Consider the following 17,724-nt stretch of genomic DNA (forward strand, 5'->3'; position numbering starts at 1 on the left):
TTATTAAATTCATCATCATTATAATAGTGACAATCATCATTGATACTATGAAAAAAATTTATGTCTGGATCAATACTCTGAACCTCATTATGCTCAGTGATTTCAAAAGTACTCAAATGACCTTCATGAGAATTATTCATTCATTTTGAAGAAATCTAAATTCACATTCCATCCATTTGCCATCATAGCTCATTTGCATTTTGACCAAAACATCCCATTTCCATTTATAGGTTCCGTATTCAGCCAAGAACGGTTGTAAACAAATTTCAGCCTCTAGATAGGACAAGAACAGACTTGTCCGGAGAGCTGTCATTAACTCTTTTTACTTAAAGTGTTCAATGTCTTTAAGATCTCTTACCAGTAGGACTAGTAATTAATGTAGAACTGCTAAATTCCACGAAGCACACATTTTTTTCCTAAAAAAAAGGCCACATATTAATTTGCGATTAATTGCTAGTTAACTATGGACAATGCAATTAATCGCAATTAAAAATTGTAATCGCCTCACAGCTCTAAAATATATATATATACATATTAAAAAAACATTGCAACTTTTGTTGCAACTTTTCACAAAAGGTACCCCAACATCAGGTATTTTAGACCGCAACAATCATATAAAATGTGCAGTGAAATCCTGGAGGGTCTGAATGTTAATGTTCCGAACATTTTTGTTAGAACTTCTCCTTTAGAGAACATGGTATGATATTAACAATCTCGTTATTTCACTGATACATTTTACAGTATGTGAACTGGATCAGATTACTATAAATATATTTAAAACTTCTAGTAGATTATTGAAGTAATTCTAAACAAATGTGTATACATGTGCAAACTCAAAATTGAAGTGAATTGGAATCGAATTGATTCTGGAAATTATAATTGATACTCAGCACTACAGTACTTATTAGCAAGAGTAAGCTCAGCTTTGTTTTCTTCTATCAGCAAGTTTAATGTTTCTAATTTGAAAGATTTTAACTTTTAAAATCTAAAGACAGAAGAAGACCACAAACATTGATAAAACACAAGACGAGAGTTCAAAATAATCTTACATGTTTCTTTAAAAGTAATTCACTTCCAGTCTCTGACTGTGAACTTCGTCACTTTCCTGCTGGACCTCAGGCAGCTTGGCTTCTGCTCCTCACTCATCGATCAATGATCAGTGAAGGTTTCTGGCTAGTTGACTGAAGTCTTCCCAAAATTGAACAGAACCAAACTGACCCATTTAATGACGTGGGGAACCTGCTCAGAAAAGATGATCTCTTTTCGTGTCCTTCGATGGCGTTTGCGTCTCCCCCCCATTCAGCCACTTGTGCATAAAGCCTTTCAGACCTGTAGAGGTCAACGTTTATTTGCATCTATTCCTCCCAACATGTTGGGTAATGAAAGAACGCGTTAGTGGATAATTAGGTGCTGGCTGCTCCTTCAGCTTCGGTTGTCAGTCTTTTTGTAAATCACCACAAACATAAAAAAAAACAAAGCCTGGGTGAACTCAAACTGGTGTGTCAGGAAAACAGACCATCTGCTGCTTAACTCTACTGCAGCACGAGAAAAACTGACTCAGCAAAAACGTTTAAATGATTTACATGCAGAGTTCAATCCAAACAACAACAACCATAAAAAAGTTTCTAATGGTAAAAAAAGAAAGTTAAAATCTTTGTCTTTAGGGATTTATTTACAGTAAACAGAATAGTTCATCACACTGCAGATACTGAAGTACAGCAGCATAGTGATTCAAAAGGAGGATCCATGGAGGAGCTTCTGACTCACCTCCAGTCCGTCCTGTCACCACAGCTCAGCACATCCTTTACATTTAAAGTTTTAAAAAATTGTCATTCTGCTAGCTTTTTGGACTATTTTGGCATTTACTGAGATTTTTTAGGCTGTTTTGGAGTTTAGTTAATACTTGCATGTTAGCTGTTTTGGCTATTTTAGGCTTTTTTCAGTTTTTTAGTCTACTTTGAAGTTTACCTATTTTCTCAGCTACATGCTAGCTGTTTTGGCTAACATACATTTTTTTCTAGTTTTTATGCAAATTTGGCATTTAGCTAACATTTTACCTGGCTATAAGCTTCAGTGATTTCAGCTATCAGCTTCAGTGATTTCAGCTATCAGCACTAGCATCTTCAATGGCCAAATTCAGCTCACAAAAGCTGCAGTTGTAAGCTGAATTTGGCCATTGATTTATAACTAGATATATAACATTACCTGCAATATTGCAGGTAATGTTATATATCTAGTTCATTATTATGTTTCAAGTTACGATTTTAAAGTTTTAAAATGTAATTTTAGAGTGTCCAATAAATGTTTATCCTGTTTGGCCCGCGACCTAAGGTCTGTTTTGGATTTTGGCCCCTTGTGGGATCGAGTTTGACACTCTTGTTCTAAATAGTTAAGAGACTCTCCAAGTGAAAAGACTAATGAGAAAAAAAAGGATTACACCAGGGGTCACCAAACTGGTGCCCACAGGTCTCTTCTAAAAACAAATTAACTCACTTGTGAGCTGCGTCCCAAATTATTTTTATTCTGTTGCTTTTTTTTTAATTACAGTTGCATTTCCATAGATTTAAAAATGAGGACGTCTTAAACATATGTTGATGATACATGAACTTTAGATAAGTTTAGGTGACCTCTGACCTACTCCAGTCCAAAGATCATTCATTTTGTTAAAAATGCTGCAGATTTGGTCATTAGTTGAAAATGTGAAAAGATTTGAATAAAAATGTGCACGCAGATTTTTCTTTAACATTACATAATTGATAAACATGGAGCAACATAGTGAAAATGGGACATTTTTTCTCATAAATGTAGTGATGTAAGAGATCATCTAACAATTACTAAGATTAATAAAGTGCTGAATATTGATGTTTGTTTCCTAGCTTGTTGTCATTGTTGATATTTATGATGATAAATCAGTGTCTTTACATGGAGGAGGATCATTATTCATTATTAATTATGTGTAACTAAAGGCAAACTGAGCAGATGTGTTATTTCAAACTGACAGCCCTTATGACTCAGTGTACTCATGAAGTAGTTTCAAAAAGGTTGGTGACCTCTGCAGTACACATTATTTTTTTTATTAAAAAACAATTTCATGTAATGAACAATGAAATGAATGAGTGTAATAAAAACATGTAAGAATTCTTTCAGAGAAGAATCAATAAGCACTCTATTTGTAGTTGAAAACTTTAATTCAATGTGTAATGATTAGTTTCTGTATTAATATGAAATTGTATTTTGATGATGATCAATAAGTATTACGTATCTGTTAGATGATGTGTGATTTATGTAACTGTTCACTGAAATCATGAAATAATGTTTTATGAGATTAATCAATAGCACTTTTACTTTGCTATTGGGAATTAAAAAAAGTGCATTTGATCTGATCAGATCCAGATTACATAACTATGCTAAACTGTAAAATGAAGTAACTAAATAGGGGTGGGATTATATAAATTCACTTCTTCCCATTTCTTTTCAAGACATCAATTAAACTCTGCTCGACTTTAGTTAATAATTATGAAATGTAATGAGTCACATGTGACATAAGTGTGTTTTGTTTTTGTTTGTTTTCTATTTTGTAATCAATGTATTTCATCATTTCTGTCATGAGTTTGAAATATTTTTGTGTTTTGTCCTTTATTTGTCACAATCTATGCTTGAAATACACCAATCAATCAATGAATCAATCAATTTGTGGAATGTGAGATTTATCAAATGTTTGATCATTTTACAGAGTTAACAGAAACAATAATTTCACTGAAGTGATTCTTATCATTTTCTTGCTCGACAACAACCAGCTGGAAGCTCAGCTCCAGCATGAGTTCAGTTGAGCATGACAGAATTATTTTGCAGCTGCTCTTACAGCACGAGGGTGTAGTGGTCAGCACTCTCACCTCACAGTGAGAAGGCCCCGGTTCAAATCCCAGCTGTTTTGCTGTGTGTGAGTTTGCATGTTCTCCTCGTGCACACGTGTTTTCTCCAGCTTCCTCTCACAGTCCAAACACATGCTTCATGAGTTCTTTGGTCGGTCGAAGTGCTCCGTTAGTGGTGGATGTGAGTGTGTGGCCGTCTGCCAGTGTTTCATAGAGAAGGCACTGCCGGTCTCTCACAGTTGGGAGAAACGTGTGTTTAGGACACAGGAATTGTAAAGTCAGACCTGAAGCACTAAGCAGCAGGTTAGCTCTCCTCGTGGTTATTGTGTTTATTGCTCAGTTATCCACTTTCTCAATAGAAATAAACAAACTTTTATGAAAGTTCACGCACCAAACGGTTTTAGGAAACTAAAAAAAAACTGCTTTTGAGCCACATCTGCCTTCCAACAACAAATGGTTCAGTGAATCCATGAAAACATGCAAGGAAGATGAGGAGTGAAATGACGTGTGTGTGTAGGGGCAGTTAATCCACACAACACAGTAGGTCTGTCAGAAAAATGAGAACAGACGAGAACAGACCAACAGAGCAGCCTAAAGCTGGACTGAGAGACGGCGGCCCAACGTCAGCTTAACCCAAGCTCTAACCTCTTAGGAACCAGAGACTGAGATTCATCCGCCTCTGGTTCCTGGGTGTTATAAATGATTAAGTAATGAAAAGCGTTATGTCATTATTCAGAATATAATAAACCTCCACTTTCTATTCTACAAAAGGTAAGAAAAGCTAACAGCAGGTAAAGCAGCAGCAGACTATTGTGGAAACAGTTAGCACAGGACTCTTTTAGTTCTGTTGTTTCTGTTTTATTCATCATTCTTGAACATAAAGAGGAAAGGTCTTCTCATCATCTGTTTAGAAAGACCAGACTGTCAAAGTTCCTGGCATTGAATCCTAAAACATTGAATGGTTTGGCACTGAGGGAACAAATACAGTCCAACACATTCACAGCTTTTCTATCAAATCTTGCTCTGCAGTAACTACAGGCACATCCTGTCTAGAGACCTTACATCTGCACCTTCAAGCTAACGTGCAACTCTTCCAGCATCTCAGGAGGATTTTGAACGAGCTAAACTGTATTGAGTCTACAAGAATCCAAAAGAGAAGCAAACAGTGAGCAAACTCGAGCTGTGAAAGCAGCACGTTCAGCTGGTTAGCTGTCAGACACTCAGCCAGATGACAGTCGGTTCACCTGAGGCTAAATGCATCAGTGCATCACAGCAGCTCGTTTCATGATGATTCATGGCAGGGTCAGCTTTGCTCTAAGACTTATTTAATTTTAGCCCCAACCTTTCAAACCCCAACAGAAAAATGAATCAAAATCTGCTCAACAGCCAAACAATCTTCAAAACACAGTTGGTGGAACTTTACTGTGTGTCTGCGTTGATAAGAGCCAGGATGAGGAACCTGAACAGAGTAAGCAGCTCAGAAACAGGACAGTTCCAAGAAAGTATCCTGCATGTCTGCTCAACGTGTTTAAAGTACTACATAAGAGCTCACATCCATACTGCCGTCTCCTAAAAGCAAAGCTCTCCTCGTCTTGTTTTAATCCCAACCACACCACATCAGAAAACACAGATCTGAAGAATTTCAATTTATGGGAGATAATGATTTCACGTCAAACTGAGAGAGTTTATAATCAAGCAAAGCTGGATCCACTTATTTTTTAAAGAAGGAAATTAATTCCAGTTTTTGTCCTTTAAATATGAACCAATTATTTGAAGGATAATGACGTCACATGTGTGGATGTTTCTGGCTGAGATTGACTAAAGAAAGCTGCATTTCAGTCATCTTAGACCACAGAGAGAAGCTGAGGGTTCCCTCCTCACTGCTCCCCTCTTTTGCTGGTCCGATGGTTCATTAGAGAAACAGTGAGGTTTACCTGAAGCTTTGGGGCACCTGGCCGGGTCAGCTTTGCTGGGGCTCTTTGCAGAAGCAGACGGTGCAGTGGGGGGTCTCTCAAAGAGTTTTTCCTCCATTTTGGCCCTTTTGACGTAAACACACGACTTCCCCAGCAGCACGATGCTGTTCAACACTTTCATCGTCACCAGCCTGCAGGAGAACAGCCCATGTGACTACAGGGATGAGATGAGACGCCTGCTCTTCTTTTGAGCTAAACTAGCCATGAAACACGTTTCCCTGCATAACATAATGCAGTATTTACAGCTTCATGAATAAGCAGAGGGTGGTAAGGTGGGAAGGAAAGCTAGTCAGTGATGATCCCAGAAGATCTTATAACGTGTAGCTTCTGTAAGCAAGACGAGATTCACAGCAGGGACGAAGGAAACAAAACTTGATTCTAAATTGTGTGAATGAAAAGTTTTCCTCGGTAATCCAGCAGAGCATTTGATACATTTGGCTCAACAACAGCACCATGATTCATAAACCAGAGTTCTGTTTGAACCTGCTGTTTAGCAGTGACGAGTTCTTTCACTGCTCTTGAGTAGAGGGCAGCAGCTTTAATAAGGACGCTGGCGTGCACTCTTCATCTGCTCGTGTGCTTTTCTGCAAAGCTTAGACACAACCTGATGAGAGGGAGGCGGACACATCTGGGTCTGTGGACCAAACCCCGCTCTGACAGGGTTTGGAACTCAGACTGTCAGCACAATTCTCGCCAAGGCACGGCTGCACGCTCAAGCCAAAGCTATTTTGGGATGGGGCCAGAGATGGCACCAGAGATGACAACGCTGTGTTCTTGACCCAGAGGGAACCCTTCTGCGGTTCAAGCCCAGTGGGATTCAGCGTCACAGACTGTGCTTAGCCATCAGCAACAAAACTGTGAGCACTGAGAGTTTTGATTATGTAACCAAAGTGTCTCCACTGGATTTCTTCATGGAAACGAAGCTCTAAAATCACGTTTGTATTCTGTAGAGCTGCCACAAACGATTATTTTAATAGTCGACTAATCATAGATTATTTTTTCCGATCATGATCAAACTACATGTAAAGCACACATCTTAACCATCATTAGCTTTAAACTAACTAAAAACTAGATATATAGCATAACCTGTGATAATGCTAGTGTGAATGCTGTAAGCTGAATTTGGCTGCTGAGGATCCTGAAATTGATATCTTAAAATGCTGAAGCTAATAGCCAGCTTATACATTAGTTAAATGCCAAATGAGCCTAAGAAATGGAAAAAAAGCCTAAATTAGCCTAAATAGCTAGCATGTAACTGAAATATTAGCTGAACTTCAAAATAGCCTAAAAAAATGATAAATGCCAACATAGTCTAAAAAGCTAGCAGAATACCATTATAACTTTCAACTTTACTACACTCTGACTTTATATGTTATAAAGTAACAAATAATCAACTATTAAATTAGTTGTCAACTATTTTAATAGTTGATTAGTCGTCGATTAGTTGACTAATCGTGGCGGCCCTAGTTTTCAGTACTTAGTGTTTTTAAGCAATATATTTTCAAACAGGTTTAGTGGTAAAGTGTACATTGCGAGAATTAATTGCAACACTAAAGAATGAAAAAGTCCTTTTCCTGCGGTAAGTGTGGTGAGGAATAACAATAGCACAGGCCAGGGACAGAAAGGAAAAGGCTTACCCGAGGTAAAAGAGGAGCACACATGAGTATGACATGGCCCCCTGCACCTTCACTGAGCTCATCACCACTCGGATGAGCTGGTAGGTACAAAAACAAGCAAACACACATGAAAACAGCCGAATCTGACAACATTTAGACAGAAAACAAGCTCCAGAGTAGCCGGACACTTTTAAAGTACGCCTGTTCAACCTCATCTCTAATATCAGTCTCTCACCAGAACAGCCAGCGGCAGAGGGATGAAGCCCATCCTCCGAGCCACAGAGTCACTGTAGTCAGTGTACGCCTGTGCACACACACAAACACGCACAACATAAACGACAGCACAAAGGGAAGTGCCTACATCTGTGGGTTCATGAATGTTCTGGAATTGTAAGTGGGAATGATGCTTACATTCTTCTGTCGACTGCTGACCAGATCAAAAGCCAAACTGGCTCTGTATTCACTGTACACCTGCAACACATCTGCTGTTACACATGCTGGACGGGCCATGCTGAGGCGGAACGAAGGAGCAGCCGAGCTGGTTCTTACGTCTGCAGGGATGTCATTGAACTTTGTGATGAAAGCGTGTTTAATGATGTCCACAGCAACCTCTGAGGTGACGACCATGAAGACATCAGGAAGCAACACCCACATGTGTTCTGGAGGGAAAACAGGGTCTTAGATACAAACTACATATGCAACTCTTCTCACTTTATGACTGGGCTGTACGTTACACCATTCAACTGGATTGTGAGGAGAGAGAATCGTTGCAACCCTTCTGCATACCAGTATGTCTACGTTCAAAGTGTCAAACATCTACAGTAGGGCATAAGTATTCGGTCAGCAACCAATTTACAAGTTCTCCCACCTAAAAAGATGAGAGAGGACTGTAATTTCACCACAGGTAGACCTCAACTATGAGAGACAAAAATAAAATCAGAAAATCACATTGTCTGATTTTTTTAATGTATTTGTAAATAATGGTGGAAAAAACAAGTATTTGGTCAGTAACAAAAGTTCAACTCAATACTTTATTGGCAATGACAGTAGTTCATTTTCTGTAAGTCTCCACAAGGTTTTTAACAAACCGTTGCTGCTATTTTGGCCCGTTCCTCCATGAAGATCTCCTCTAGCTCTTGTTCTTATGGGGTCCAGATGACCCCAGCCTTACATGACAAACGTGGATGAAGGTGGACAGGATTTCATGCCTACCACAGACACCAGTGAATCAAAAAACACTGAAAAAAAAGTTCAGCAAACAACGTCAACATAGCACAAGGGTTACAGATCTGCATGGAGGAATGGGGCTGTTGCTGGGCCGCGCTGACTTTCAACTGCCTCCAAAGATTTTCTCTGGGGTTGAGATCTGGAGACTGGCAGGGCCACCCCAGGGCCTTGAAATGCTTCTTATGAAGCTAATAGAGAAAGATTTGTTCTGAATTTTTAGGTTTTTGTTGTTGTTTAGTGATACACAAAACTTACATTGAACCTAAGCAAAACCATTTGAACTGAATCATGGAGACAGTGTGCATCCCTACTACAAACCATCCATCCATCCTTTCTTTCTGCTCTGTCCTGTCCTGTGCAGGGTGCTGGAGCTTATTCCAGCTGCATCAGGGTGAAGTTGGGAAAACCTGCCCTGTCCAATGCAGGACGGTTGAGTGAGAAGATACACTGGCGTTATTCTTTCTGAACTAAGACTAAAAGCAGGGCTGTGTATCTTTCCCTCTAACACGATTCGATACACATCTCGATACACGGTCCACAAATGTATACATAAAGGATTCAACTAATTTTTTGGTGATGTGATGCAGTGTTTTAATGAAAACAATAAAATCTAGATATTTCTTATTCATTCAGCATAAATAATAGTACATGGCATTTGACAGAGAAATGTATTCAGGTATTGACTTGGAAGAAGGCAGCTCATGATTGGACATTTTCGACACGTATCTAATATGACTAAAAGACATTATAACTGCATTTTTATCTCTAAAAAAACATGGTTCTTAGCACCTCAAACAGCACCAGTGCCAACCAGATGTGTGTGCTTCAGTGCCGTGCAGACCTCAGCACTGCAGCATGCACTCATGGCATCCACCTTTCCAAAACAATCAGACGCAACATGGATGCTGCTCCACATCAAACACATGTGAGCTGGCAGACTCTTCCTCTCAGGAGGAACGTTTCCACAGAGCTGTCACTCAGCAGCACTATGTCTTTTTCTCTGACTGTTGTCTCAGTGATGGATGTGAAGCAAACCGGTCAGCTGGAGAAGGAGCAAGGATTTCACCATGGAAACAAACACCATGGTTTTTCTACAAAAATAATACCAGTTTCATTTGAAATGATCAGACTTTAGTTGTTCCAATAAACAGATCCGATGATGGCCCTTTCTATTGACTGAAATTCTACAAAGTTGCAGTGATTACAGCAAAACCCAAAGATTACCTGGATTCCATGAAAACTGCTCCATATTCCTGAGACAAACGATGAGCAAGAGAACATAGCTGGTGAATCTCTCTTTGATATCTGCAGGATTTAAACAGACTTTGTTTTCACAAATGCGAACACTTCATAACACACACATTTGTTGGATGTCTCTCTCTGAGGGTTATCAAAAAAATGCACCAAGTCCAATAAAAAAAAACAACTTAAAGGCCACGGCGTGCAGGTCAGTTTGTGATTCACACAGACAAATAGGTATTTCTCTTCTTTTTCACCTGAACTGGTAAAGAGGGTTTTACTAAAAGGGAAATCTCTTTTCAAACATTTCCAGGTTAGTGCCTTATAGGGTTTAGTGAACTCCATTTAAACAAATTTTACAAAACAAAAGTATAAACTGCAACAGAAAACAGCTCGTTGCCATGTTTACTATCAGTAACTCAAAAGAAAATCCTGTTTTTACTGTTTTTAACATGTCCTTGTAGGTGTTTTTTCATGATAAAAGACATGTACAAAGAAAATAAAGCTTAAATTCACTTTTTGGAGCATTTCTTAATATAAATTGTTTCAAATCAAGAGCAGACCAAAAAAAAAGCTGTTGGAAAAATCTGCAGCAGAGACGTAATAGGTCAAGCTCCTTGCTCTGCTCCATTCCAATGCGAGACAAATGGATCCATCAACGTCTTTGTTTTCCTCGTCAAAGAAGGAATCTGGATCAAGACTGTACAGCTGGATAGAAATGATATTTTGTTGCGCTGCAAATGTTAGGTTAGGGGCTGCAAGCTAGCGGGAGAGAGTGTAAACAAAGGGATGTTGGGAAGGCAGGGCAGGCTTACTTCATACCAACAGCTCCTCCCACAAGAAGAATAATTAATTAATTAAGATAAAAGTTTAATTCAGCAGTCTCAAAGCTGAGAGTTTGACAACAAACTGTAAATTAGTAAATCCTGTACAAACAACGGTATAGATCAGCTAAAACAAACTAGAGACTACAATAGTTGTTTTAAAATGTACGTTTCTGTTAATGACCTATGACATACAGTTTGTTTTATTTGACGCCATTTAAGTTAAATGAAAAATCTGATTTAAAGTGAGTCATTGAATATTTACCACTGTTGGACATCTGGAATAAGTTGTTCTTCTCAAACTTCTTGAACACACTGCCTTTAATTTCAACAAACTGAAGAAAAAACAAAAACATTAAGAAATCATTCACGGAAAACAACAATGACCAAGCTAGCATGTAATGGCTGAAGGGAATAACAAGTATTTTTATGTGTTTTTCTTGCAGAAGTTAAATTAGTGTGCATTAAAATGTGTGTGTTTGTGTACTAACATTGTTGGACATCATAATGGTGAGCAGAGACTTGTTGTGCGAGTTGAAGGCCACGTTGAGCGTGGAGGCTTGGACCATGATGAGGATGGCGTGTAGAACTGACGATCAGCAGTTCAGGAAAAAGGCAGATTTAAAAATGTTTCACTTTCATGTCCTCATATGATCTGATACACAGACATTAGGTGCTCAGCTGAAGCAGCAAAGCTATTGGTGCATGAAAATAATCAGCAACACTTAATGGTAATGACACTTCATTGTGAGTTTGCAGGAACAGTCGCAGGATGATGTGAGGTCAAACCATCAAGAACAGTCATGATATACTGTCATGGTAACTGTTCAATTATCTAAAATCAAAGTTTAACAACCTTCCTTATTCATTGCATTTAAGTTAAAACAGAAAAAGACAAAAACTACAACATTCTTCCAAAATTGTAGATTTCAAGTATCACCAAAACAAAAGATACAGACATAAAAGACTGCCATGAAAAAGTGAGGGATGACTCCTATATTGTCTCTTTTCCGCTCTTTGGGTTCTGTGGCGGTCCAGTACAGAGCATCCAGGATGTCCTGACCAAAGGACGAGAAGAGGCGATCTGCAACCTGAGTGTGGAGAACAGCAGGTACAGGTCAACACCTGGTTGAACATTTCCCTTGAGCAGTACAGTGCGTTTGTCATCTTGCATGGCATATACAGTGTTTCGATGTTCTCTAGATTAGAGATTATAGACCACTGGATAATGCATTGCGTTTGAGTCATTTTACATGTTGGCATGGTGTCTAAAATAGTCCTACACTATATGTTTTTTAGTAGTTTAATAATAGAGAGACAAAGACTGTGTTTGAAGTGTTGAAGCTGTCAGATCTGTGTGTAGTGCAGGTACCTCCAACATGTTGTAGATGATGTAGAGCTTGATAACAGACTGTCCTCTGATCAGGTGATACATCATGGAGTAATCCACGTAATGCATCATAGAGAAACACAGCAGCAGGATCAGGCCCTTCAGCATATCACACACCTGAGCTGGCTGCAGAAGCTGTGACCCACTGACCATCCACACAAACACACACACAAACACACACACACACAAAAAAAGCAACATGAAAAATAAACATCTGTGCAGACACAGAACCGCTGAAGCCATCTTGTGTTGTTGGATGCATGACTGCATGCTGTGACAAAGGCTGTAGAGGTTCTTGCAGAGCCACACATGCACATGGGTGAACAATGAACTGCTTACACCAAGACACAATGTGTGCTGACAGACGCACCGTTTTGATTATAATGAGCATGAATGCATTTACAATCATTTGCAGAATAATCACAACTATTTTTTTAAATGTGGACTTGGGGAGACTTTACTTCTGAAGGAAGAAAAACAGCAGAACAACATTCAACAGAACACTTCTCTTCAATACAAGATAAATCCAGCAAAAACAACAGCAAACATGCCCCGACAACACAAACACCCCAACATGGAATCCATTGAAGATGGTAATCAAGTTTCTGTTATCCTTTCCTTTTTGATAGGATGAACCTCTTTAAAATTTCTTTTTTTCACGAGTTCCTCCATTCAAAATACAAACACCAGAGCAGATGCAATCAGTTAATATCCTCCAAAGCAGCACTCTGCTCTCAGTGTGTCACTGCCACAGCCGTTTCAGCACAGCGTGCATTTGTGTGTCTGCACAGAGCTGAGCGTCTGCAGTCCTTGTGTGCATAAACGTTTAGCAAAACACAAACGCAGATGATTTTAAAGTCTAAAGCTCCCATCTGATTCAGAGGAAAATGTGTATAGAAAAAAAAAGCATTTGTTCGGTTTCTGCCTGTTTTGTAAAACTGTTCAACATGTGAAAATGGTCACACTTCTAGGTGGAAATCTTTTCTGAAAGTCCTAAAACTATTTACTAGTGAGCAGAATTAGAAATGAGGATAGTTTTGACATGAATGAGGGAAACGTTTGTGAAGTGTTGGAGCAGTCTGCTGTCAGCTTCATGAAAATGCAGCTAAGAATATCACACCCATTCAAAATTCATTTAAGAAACAAGGCAAAAATCTAAATATTATTAAACACAAAGAAAGGAATATATGCATCAGATGCTAACTAATAAAATTAATTGTTTTTATTATTACTTTAGTGGCAGTTAACTAGGAACTGATGGTAAAAAGATAAATCACAATGAGGAAGGATGAAGTAGTTCAGAGTCTGAGCAAACCAGAAACAACCTGCAAAAGCTTTCCGAGTAGATCAGCTGAATTAAGAGCCTCACTGTTATTGAATGGCTGTGATGAGACCAACATCTGTTCCATTTTCCTAATAATATAAGAGACTATAATTGCCTTTTCTCTGAACTTACAGGAAAGCCATTAGAGTGTATTGTAGCTGTTCATGCCAGAGTAGAAAATCCCTGCTCTTATGAAGATTCCTCATGCTCTTTGAGGCTGTGGCTCTCCCTAGTGGTCACACTGCTTTCTATAGAAGCATGCATTAAAAAGCAAGCAAAAAAGCTTCATATACTTTTTGCTTATTTCACCTTTATTATATTTTCTTATTATAAAAAGTTTAATTTAAAAAATGGACAAAAATCTAAGTTAAAAAACTGATGCAATGTATTCTGGGAGGCCATGTATTTTCTGTATGATATGATTTCATCTTGAACAGAAAAATCAACAGTGTCTCCTTGAGTTCTACTAACAGTTTACTTACTAACGTACTGATTTGAAACTTATTTTTAATTTGATGTTTGGGTGTAAAATGCTAAACTGAGATTGTACTGCTTTCTTAGCAATCAAGCAGAAAAGAGCCTACAAAGGAGACTAGAATTGTACCATTTTTAGTCAACAAATCAACCCAACTCAGCAGACACAGGCTGACACGTGGATACCAGGAGGCAGCACTTCTGCCTTCAGACTTCTCTGAAAGTACCTGGAGTCAGGTCAGTTTAGCTGCTCGGGGGCTGTTACACACTCAGATACCTGGCCATTTCAGTTTTTTCAACTGAAAAAATTATCTATAAGGTTAAAGACAATGTTTACAGCATATGTGCTTTAGGGGAATTTTTTCAACTTGATCACTTATTTCATTTCTTAGATCAAATATACTCTAAAATGGGATCTTTTGACTTTAAGGGAATGTCAAATCCTCCTCTAAGGTTCTCCCCCATTGTGCTACCAAAGATGACAAAAACAGCAGAGTGAAAACTAGAGCGGCCACGATTCATCCACTATTAAAATAGTCAACGACTAATTTAATAGTTGATTAGTCGTTACTTTATATTATATGGAGTCAGAGTGTAGTAAAGTTGAACAAAGTTCTGTTATCTTTTGTGAAAAATACTTCCTTGTTTCAGATGCCAACCTCATTAGAGAGATCAGGAATATACTTTCCATCAAACTCATTTTGACAGGTGACCTTTGACCCTTTAAAAATACAATTAATATTAAATTGTTACATCATCTTGAGGGGCGGGGCATCTGTCAAAACGAGTTTGATGGAAAGTACATTCCTTATCTCACTCTAATTTGAATTAATTTTGTTTTACTCCCAGAAACGAATGAAGGACAGAGGGTGCATGATTCATTAAAAGTTTAATAAACTATCATCTTATTCAAAATTATTTTTAGATAGTTTAAAGCTAATGATGATTAAGATGTGTGTTTTACATCCACTTTGGAAATGACTCAATTAGTCAACTATTAAAACAATCCACCCATCCATTTACCAACTCATCCATCCACTCATCCATCCATCCACCCATCCATCCGCCCATCCACTCATCCATCTACCAACTCATTCATCCACTCATCCATCTACCAACATCTACCAACATAAACGATTATTTCAATAGTCGACTAATCTCCGATTATTTTTTTCAATTAGTCGACTAATCGGTTCATGCGGCGACTGGATGTAAAACACACATCTTAACCATAATTAGCTTTAAACTTGAAGTGTTTAAGCTATATCCTAACTAAAAATAAAGACAATAGTTTATTAAGCCTTTAATGAATCATGCAGGTTTTCTCCTTAATTTTTTTCTGGCATTAAGACGAAACTTAAATCAAATGAGATCATCTGAATCAACTACAGAAAACTTAATAAAAGCCTGCAAGTATTTTTTAAAGCTGTAATATGTATATTTAATAAAGTATGTGTAAAGTATTTCAAAAGCTATTAGCAGATATAAACACACTCAAAATATTTGCTCACTGAGGCCCATTTATTAAAGCAAAACACTAATGAAGTCTTTGAACTCAAGATATTTCTATACATATAAAACTTGAGGATGCCCATAGAAACAAAGAGTTTTAAGACATTACATCTTTAAAAAAGTGGGGAAATGTATATTTTCAAAAAGGAAAAAAAGCAGGGGATGTTAGAATGTACATCAGTTCTTTCATTCTTTCGCTAACTACATCCACTGCACATGCTCAGAACAAAGTTTAATCATATTTTTCAGTTTGGTGGACCGCCCTTAAATCTGTGCTACTTCTTTAATGTTGTGGTTACTTTGCTGTTTGTTGTCGTTTTTGTGACTTTAAGCTACATTTAGTTGTATGCTTATTCGGCTAATGTTATGCCACACTTGTCAACTTAGCTCTGGACTTTTAGACGAGCTACTTCACTTCTGGGACTCGCACATCGCTCCACAACTCCGCGGCAGATCCGTACCGACACACAGCCTCTCTGTCTGCGTGGTGAACGTTTCATAATCTGCTCTTTGAACGGAACGACACAAGGGTGGATTGGGTAATCGGGAGAGTCGGGAGGATTCCCGGTGGGCCGCTTCATTCATGGGCCGGTCAGTGCCGTCATGGAAAAATTTTTCACGTAAGATTATAAATGAGTCTTTGTTACAGTGTTTGTCCGTCCCTTTAAGAAACGACAGCGTCATTTTTGGAGCTACAATTTAACATAAACACCCCTTTTAAATGCTGACAGTTGGTTGAGTCCACCAGAGTGCGCTTTACCATCATGTCTGGGCCGTACCGTTGACGTGAATAACGCTCTATTTAGACGGTCTATGGGCCGGACAGAGAAGCAGCCGCAGGCCAGACGGATGATTATTCAGTAAAGAAATGTGCATGAAGGAATAGTGGTTATGGGAACGAGCGGTATGGGGGGCTACGCGGGGCGGGAATTCAAAGGAGCTGCCAGCTCAGCTTCATGGTGGAAAAAAAGTCACTGATGTTTTTCTATTATCTGTTATATCTTAGGCTGCGGGGTCCGTGCACCTTTTGCCTAAATGCCTAAAAACATAGTGGCGCGGGTTTAGCACGAACACTGAGCCATTTTCTCCGCTGCATCTTTGCAGTGAGGAGGGGCGGGGCCCTCTCCATTCTGAAGTTCATTAAAAAAGGGAAATATTTCTGTTAAACGAAAATTTTTTATTATAATTACATGCTTGTTATGTGTTACCCCACCACCACTACCACCTCGAAAATCCTTATTTTTTATTCTAAATGCTTGCCTCATTTTTCATGTGGCGAATAATGGGCCGGTCTTGACCATTAAACTCCCGGGCTGAAAAGTTGTCCTACTCCGCTCCTGGAACGACGTGATCGTGGTGCAGAATATGAATGAAGCCCTGGACAAGTGGTTCATTTCCAGTGTAAACCCTTAAACCTCGCCGCCCTTGCAGCGTTTGGTTCAAAGAGCGCGGATTATGAAACGTTCACCATGCAGACAGAAGCGCCGTAGACACGGATCTGCTGCAGATCTGATGGATTATCTACAAACAGCACATTAATGACAGCCGAACACGATCCATTTAAACCCGGAAAACTGCCGCAGCAGAGCTAGCTGTGTTAGCGCCGATGTTAGCATAGCTAGACGAAGCTCTCTGTTCAACGTGATCAAACTCAGTCCCAACATGCTTCATCTTCATGCACCGCCATAGTCATCTCGTGGAACATAAGTTCTGCCTTAAAGAAATGACATTGGACAATTTTCCTCTTTTATTTTTCTTGTTTCCCACATTTTCGAGTTCCGTTAGCGTGTTGTTGTATTTTTGTTGATACTCCAGCCTACCCATTAACATCACTGCTAACCGCATTAGCACCACTGCTAATGTGTGAAGAGAACGGCAGACCCGGCATTAGAAAGCGCGCACCGTAGTTTTGAGATCAAAACAAGGAAAACAAACAAAAAACGACGCTTCGACGACCAAAATAGTTGTCGACTATCTTAGTAGTCGACGTAGTCGCGACTAATCGAATAATTGTGGCAGCCCTACAACTCATCCATCCATCCGCCCATCCATCTACCAACTCATTCATCCACCCATCCATCTACCAACTCACCCATCCATCCACCCACCCATCCATCTACCAACTCATCCATCCATCCATCCGCCCATCCACCCATCCATCTACCAACGCATTCATCCACCCATCCATCTACCAATTCATCCATCCACCCATCCATCTACCCACCCATCCATCTACCAACTCATCCACCCATCCATCCACCCACCCATCCCTC

The 17,724-nt window shown here is 39.1% G+C and overlaps 1 protein-coding gene across 2 annotated transcripts in view; it reads right to left on the reverse strand.

The window, feature by feature from the left end:
- The window catches only part of tapt1a (transmembrane anterior posterior transformation 1a), a 32,573-nt gene that overhangs the window by 6,133 nt on the left and 8,716 nt on the right, over positions 1–17,724 (reverse strand). For both annotated transcript variants that reach the window (XM_024269963.2, XM_024269964.2), the window contains 10 exons: positions 12,124–12,286; positions 11,707–11,842; positions 11,243–11,340; positions 11,017–11,086; positions 9,913–9,993; positions 8,011–8,120; positions 7,873–7,932; positions 7,697–7,765; positions 7,483–7,559; positions 5,807–5,976 (listed from right to left, as the gene is read on the reverse strand). In XM_024269963.2, coding sequence (XP_024125731.1) covers positions 5,807–5,976; positions 7,483–7,559; positions 7,697–7,765; positions 7,873–7,932; positions 8,011–8,120; positions 9,913–9,993; positions 11,017–11,086; positions 11,243–11,340; positions 11,707–11,842; positions 12,124–12,286 — 1,034 coding nt within the window. The remainder of the gene's footprint in view (positions 1–5,806; positions 5,977–7,482; positions 7,560–7,696; positions 7,766–7,872; positions 7,933–8,010; positions 8,121–9,912; positions 9,994–11,016; positions 11,087–11,242; positions 11,341–11,706; positions 11,843–12,123; positions 12,287–17,724) is intronic.

Source organism: Oryzias melastigma, linkage group LG2, assembly GCF_002922805.2.
Source record: "Oryzias melastigma strain HK-1 linkage group LG2, ASM292280v2, whole genome shotgun sequence".
NCBI lineage: Eukaryota > Metazoa > Chordata > Actinopteri > Beloniformes > Adrianichthyidae > Oryzias > Oryzias melastigma.